Source organism: Camelina sativa, chromosome 1 (assembly GCF_000633955.1).
Source record: "Camelina sativa cultivar DH55 chromosome 1, Cs, whole genome shotgun sequence".
Classification (NCBI taxonomy): domain Eukaryota; kingdom Viridiplantae; phylum Streptophyta; class Magnoliopsida; order Brassicales; family Brassicaceae; genus Camelina; species Camelina sativa.
Window position 1 is genome coordinate 18,902,098 of NC_025685.1, and position 6,929 is coordinate 18,909,026.

The 6,929-nt window shown below is 36.5% G+C and overlaps 1 protein-coding gene across 1 annotated transcript; it reads left to right on the forward strand.

Annotated features, from left to right (window-relative positions):
- Positions 4,446-5,121, forward strand: LOC104698937 (MATH domain and coiled-coil domain-containing protein At2g42465). Its single transcript, XM_010414311.1, is given in 4 exon segments — positions 4,446-4,565; positions 4,676-4,954; positions 4,956-5,047; positions 5,049-5,121. Coding segments are annotated over 4 exon segments (564 nt in total).

The following is a 6,929-nucleotide window of genomic DNA, read 5'->3' on the forward strand; positions in this document are numbered from 1 at the left end:
AACTAACGGGTATCCCTCTGCAATTCCTAAACCAAGAAGTTGTTGCCTACATTGGTCGGGCTATGGAGCAACTGATGGATATCACTACATTGAGTTTGCTGCAGCTCAAGTGGAATATGTGAGGGTTCGCATTAACTGGGATATCCTTGACCCTTTGAGGTTCCAACACAATTTCCAATTTACACCTGGCACCAACACCCTCCTTCATTTCCGGTATGAGCGACTTCATTGATTCTGTGAGGTTTGTGGGATGCTGACTCATGACTCTCGCAACTGTCTGTTCCAAAATGGTGGAGGCAATGACTCTTATGACAAAAATAGTGATGATGACAACAAACCAATCCCAAGAAGGCCTTTTAGCCAAGGAGTTCAAGTATGTGAGTTGGTGGATAAAGAACCCCCTGAGGAAGACATTGATCAAGCTGTGGAACCAAGGCAAAACGGACAAGCGGAGCAAGATGATGATGATGACTACGTCTTCGAGGAAATGGGTAATCCAAGAATGTGGGCAAGAGAAATGGATAACAATGAGTTATTCAACCCTTGCCCTATCTTCCCAGAATCTTGTGGGGACATCCGAGGTGCGGAAAGGATCCCGTCAGTTATTAGTAATCCCATTGCCTATGAAGGTGATTTTACTACTCTGGATTCTAATGTGAGCATTTTTGGTTCTCTAGACCGCAAAAGAAAACATGAAGATTTAGATGTAGCGAGGCCTAGCAAGGAGTAATCAGACAATGGTAATGATTTAAGTTCAGCTGACAGCCCCAATGGCACAACAACAGTGGGATGCACGGTGGGCCCTGAACCACCACTTTCCCCATGCGGACAACCTGCTGTAACTGTCAGATTTTTGGCATAGACCTGACGGTTCGACGCCTTAAGGAGATATCACGGAAGTAGCAGGATGATTACATTCGTGACAAAGCCTGTGAACTAGGATTTCCCAATTATGTAAAGTCCCTCCTTTAGGTCTAAGTGGTGGTTTAGTAGTGATCTCGAAGTCGTTTATAGATGTTTCAGTTATGTTTCAATCCCATAATCTTGTACTATGTTAAAAGTAATGGAAATGAATTCTACTTTTCTTTTATCTATGGGCACCCAAATCCAAGTTATAGGAATGACCTTTGGGAACAAATAGAAAGGATTGGAATCCAAAGGAGGAATTTTCCTTGGCTAACAACAAAATGACATGAGCTCTTCCCTTCTTTCGAAACATTGTTTTTAGAATTTGAAGAATCAGATCATCGGCCTTTGATAACACATATTTCAGACAAGAAATAAGAGCGACAAGGCTGTTTCAGATATGACTGTCGTCTAGTGAATAGAGAAGGGTTCTGAGATTCTGTTTTGTCAGAATGCTATGGAATTCAAAACCAGGACAATACTATTGTAGCTTTGTTCGATAGAGTGACCAATTTCAGGAAGCATATTTCAAGATCGAAACGACGAAACATAACAAATTCTGAAGATAAGATAGCACAGATAAGAGCTCAGCTGGATAAAGCAGTTTCCTCTGGAACATCTACACCAGCAGAAAGATAGCAACTTAAAAGAGACCTTAATCATGCTTACATTGATGAAGAAATATTCTGGAAACTCAAAAGCAGAAACACTCAAGAGATAGGAACACAAAGTTCTTCCACTCAGTGGTCAATGATAAACAAGCTGAGAATAAAATTCTCTCCATTACAGACTAGAATGGAGTTTATCATAGAGGAGATACAGAGATAGTTGAATTCGCGGTTAACTATTTTTGTTAACTGTTTCAGTCATCAACACCATCCCTACATCACCAAGAGGAGATTTTCAGGGGATTTGACAAAATAGTAACAGCAGAAATAAATGAAGAGATAACAAAAGAGGTTAGTCTTGCATAAATTAAAGAGCAGCTTTCAGTATTGGTCAACATCAAGCCCCTGGTCCAGATGATTTTACATGAGCCTTTTATCATCAATTTTGGAATTACATCCAATCCACTATCATCCAAAAAGTCCAGAGATTTTTTAAAGAAGGCAAGATGTCGCTACTGCAAAACCATACTAACATCTGTCTCATTCCTAAAACAGATGCACCAACCACTATGAAGAAATTCCGGCCAATCGCTCTATGTAATTGCAGCTATAAAATAATTTCCAAGATTTTGGTGATCTGACTCAAGATACATCTATCAGGCATAATATCAGAAAACCAAGCAGCGTTTACTCTAGGTAGGATAATCACAGACAACAATATAATAGCACATGAAGTGTTCCATGCACTAAAAGCAAATCTAAGCCCTACATGGCTCTCAAGACTGACATTATGAAAGCCTATGATTGATTAGAATGGAGATTTTTGGAAAAAACTATGCGACACATATGATTTGATGGATAATGGAATGTGTCTCAACAATCAGTTTTTCAGTATTTATAAATGGTTCACCCAAAGGCTACATTACTCGAGAAAGGGGGATAAGACAGGGAGATCCCGTATCACCCTATCTCTTTATACTATGTGCCGAAGTTTTATCGCATCAGGTCCAAAAAGAACCGACCACAAGAAAACTGCAAGGCATGAAGACTAGTGATCATGGACAATCAATAATACATCTTTTATTTGATGATGACTCTTTGTTCTTCAAGTTATCCAATGATAAATCCTGAAAAGCTATGAAAGCAAGTTTAAGCACCTACGAAGAAGTCTCAGTACGTCTGGCTGGCAAACCAACTCTACACCGATCCACAAGTCCGACCACCGCCAGGTAACCCTGTCCTTAAATCCAAAGTCTAGAAACAGTACACAGCTCCAAAAGTTAAACATTTTGTTTGGAAAATACTGTTGGGATCTATCGCCAGTGGAGAGAATCTACGGACAAGACATATAAACAATCAATTTGTTTGTAGAAGATGTTGTCACACAGAAGAATCTACAAAGCAAAATATTATTTGACTGCTCTGATGCCCAGATGGTTTGGAGAGCAATCTGGATTACCTACCAACATCATTCTGGATGCAAATGCTTCTCTAGAGGACAAAATGGAAGGTATACTTTCAAACACCATTTCCCAAAACAATCCACAACTACACCAAGTTGCTCTACGTATTTTATGGAGATTATGGATAAGTAGGAACTATCTACTCTTCCAACAAAAAAACTTTTCATGGCATTCTGTATTAGTTAAGGCTAGAACAGATGCTCTTGAATGATTATAGGTGCAAGAGTATCTTCAGAGTCTCAACAATGGGAGCAATATTCACTCCCAAACAGGGGTAATGTACCTACTTGTCCAAATTGGCAACAAACACCTAGTGGATGGTTCAAGTGCAATTGTGATGGTTCCTTCAATAATAATACACGAGAGTCAAAATCAGGCTGGATAGTACGGAGCGAGATGGGTGAATTTATTGATGTTGGACAGGCTGTTGGTCAATCGACTGAATCACTATTAGATAGTGAGTTACAAGCTCTCCTCATTGTAATGCAACACAATTTGAGCAAAGGACACATAATAGTAATGTTCGAGGGTGATTGCAAGCAACTTACATATATTCTCAACGGAAAAAGCCTTAACTTTAGAAGATTTAACTGGATTCGTAATATCAAATATTGGAAGACTCGCTTTGATGATGTAACTTTCAAATGGACATCAAGAAACAAATCGGGCAGCATATTTGGTAACCAAAACTTTCATTCCAAACAGTTTATGTTATCATGTGTATACATATGTTCATTATTTTCTTTTTCAAGAACTAAGTTGTAACATTACCTAATTTATCGTAACAAAGAAGTCGTTAAAAAAAAGATTTTAAAAGAGTAAGGTTATTACGTAAATATGAAAATTAGGATTAGAGTTTTAAACTTTATTTACAATAAATTACTAATCAAATATTGCAATAAACAAAAATATTAACAAAAAGGTACAAATGTCTTTGTTTAGGGGTTTATTGGACCGGCCCGAACCAGATCGGACTAAGCTCAGAAAACCTTATAGCGCGAACGGATTGAGCCCAAAAGGCTCGATTTTTTTTCTGGATATATATATTTAAGTCCAAACCCGATATTTTTCATTGTCGGGCCGAATCAGCCCGCAGACTTTGATCCTAATTGACATGCTAGCCACCAGTCTTTGTGTCTGCAAAAAAGTATCATGTACGTGAAAACAAAAAAAATTACTATAATGTGCATAATTAACTCAATTTGCATATGTGAAGTGAACTACTGAAACCAAGTCTCGTACAAGAAAGTATCTTATTTAGATTCAGGAATTGATTAGGTTTCCAATTATTAGTTTAAGAGATTAGGAAATTTGATTTTCTCAATTATGTATGTTAAACATTTAGCTATAAGTATGTGTATATAATCGATTCAATGTGGAGTTTAAATCTCAACTACGTATTGCCTTCACTTGGTATCTCTTTTTTTCATTGTCCTACAGGTGAACCCTAAAAGCTTTGGTCTTAACAATGTCAAAGATAGCAGAGAGTAAATCAAAACTTTCTCGTTCTAGCTAGTACTACATATGTGAGGATTCAGACAACGATGAAATCGTTAACATAAACAGGTTTTTTATTTTCCATTCCCAGGTAAGTATTATATATAATATCACTCAATTCTGATTATGTTTATGTGGAAACTTCTATATGGATTTTTTTCATTAATAACAAGAAACGAATCTGTCTTACTTTTATATTAGTTAGATTGAGCGAAACGAATCTTCGAGAAACATCCAGAGACGGCATCAACTTTTTGTCTAAAGAGTGTATTTGTCAAAAAAACATACTTCACTGCTCTGGTAGACCTCATTGACATGATGAAATTTTTACCTCAACAACATCTCTTCGAATTCAGACTAAAAGAAGTAGAAAACACAACTCTGGATCTTGAAGCCCCTGGTTTCAAGTTGTATTGGTTGATAAAGAAGATTGAGGAGATTCGTGTTACTAAGAAGAAAGGACAGGACCGTGTGGCTAGATGAGATGAGGGAACTAAACCAAATGATCCTGAAGAAAAAGGAGGAGTTGTTGGTTCTTGAAGAAGAAATGAAGAAGGAGCCGTTTGATGCTATGTGAACCTGAATATTTTTTACTCAATTGTTTGAATGAACTCACATGTGATTCTAGTGAATCAATTACCAAATAAACTCGTTATTAACACAAAGACTAATAAGAGTTCATTTACCTTTAAACATTACTTGTACATTACTTGTTTCATAGTTAAGTAATATAACTATTATTTTCTGCAAATTTTTCTGGATATATATGGAAATTTCATAAATGCAACACAACTTCAATATGTTTCTTGAAGACAAAAGTAATGCCTTTGTATTTGAACAAGTTGTAGCACACCAAGAGTCACAGTCAAAAGAGCATTTTGACGTCGACACTAACAATAACCATCAGTTTTGCAATGTTTTAAATTGGTAATTATAATGGTATCAATTCGGTCGACATCAACAACTTCTCTGAGGGCCAACTTAAATCAAAACACTTGTTTTGTTCCATTTAGGGTTTGGAAGCCCTAGAGGTCTATATAAAATACTACAAAATATTAATTTTAATTAGCTTAGAAATATTGCGGTTTATACCGTTGTGCTATAATTGATATAACTTCAAATTTTCTATAGCGTTTTAAATTTATAAACTCTATAATATTTTTCCTATGGTATTTTGAGTCTATTAGTTTTGTAAAATATGGTCTATAATAGCAAATGCTATATAGAAACGCTATGGAAAGATTAACAAAAAAATATATTATTTATTGTTAACTTAATAAAAAACGTGGAAAACTACAAAATCCATAAATCCTAATCAAGAATAAAACATAAATTAGAGCTGCAGTTGGCGGATCTATTTACTGATATATGTTTTTCGCTAGTGCGACGAGAGTGTAATCAGGTTGCTGATAAATTGGCTAATATAGCTCATTATCAACAAGAAACTACTCTTACTTTTTTCTATCCTCCAATGTATTTACGGAGTGTTTATTTCAAGACTAAGTAATTATGTAACCATTTCCGATATCTAATAAAAGACGTTAAAAAAAAAATAGAGCCGCACCTCTTTCTCATCTTTCTTCCTTCTTAGCCTCAGCGGTTTGACATCAACATCACCTGCTCCTAAAGCAACCACAACTACAGGACCACCGGAAAATAGCACCGCACCATCAGATCTATCATGTCTTGGTCGATCTCTGCACCGCACCAACAAATTTGAAGATCTTCTTGAGACCATTCGCCTTTCAGATCTCTTTCCTTCGCTTTCACCGTTGGTTTTGCTCCACACCATGTCGGAGCCATTGCATGCTCTTCTTCCTTCAAGTTTTAGACCTTGCCGACGAAGACCCTTTGGTTTTGGATCTCGTCGGACACTTTCTCGTGCTCACCTCCCGAAGATCTTTACAACTATCTACTCTGCCTCTCGCCGGCAACTGCAATTAGGGTTTCCGTGAAAGAAGTAAATCGCCACTATAACCAGAAATGTTTCCCCTCCATCGATCATCTTCGGTAAAAACATCAACAACGGAAAACACATTGGACGCGTACATAGAATTATAAGGACTCTAATACCAAACTTAAACGATCCAACCCATTTTTTTCTCACTAAGAGCAACTACTTGAATTCACAACCAGCAAGTGTTAATTATGTTAGAGATAAATCAGTGATAGTTATCCAATGAACAAATGAGAACCAACTCAAACATAAACCCTATAAGCAATCTTAACAATACTTTTTCTTAAGAATTTTAAAACTCAATAAACCATCAAACATGATAACAATACTTCTTCTTAAAAATTTTAAAACTCAATAAACCATCAAAGATGATCAATTGGTCTCCAAAATTGCTAGTCTCCTGAAACTAGTATCTTTCTTAGTGTGTGAAATGGAATGTGAATGAATGATATGATGATGAACAATGGTGAAAGCAAGGTGTTTCAATTTCCCTTATGC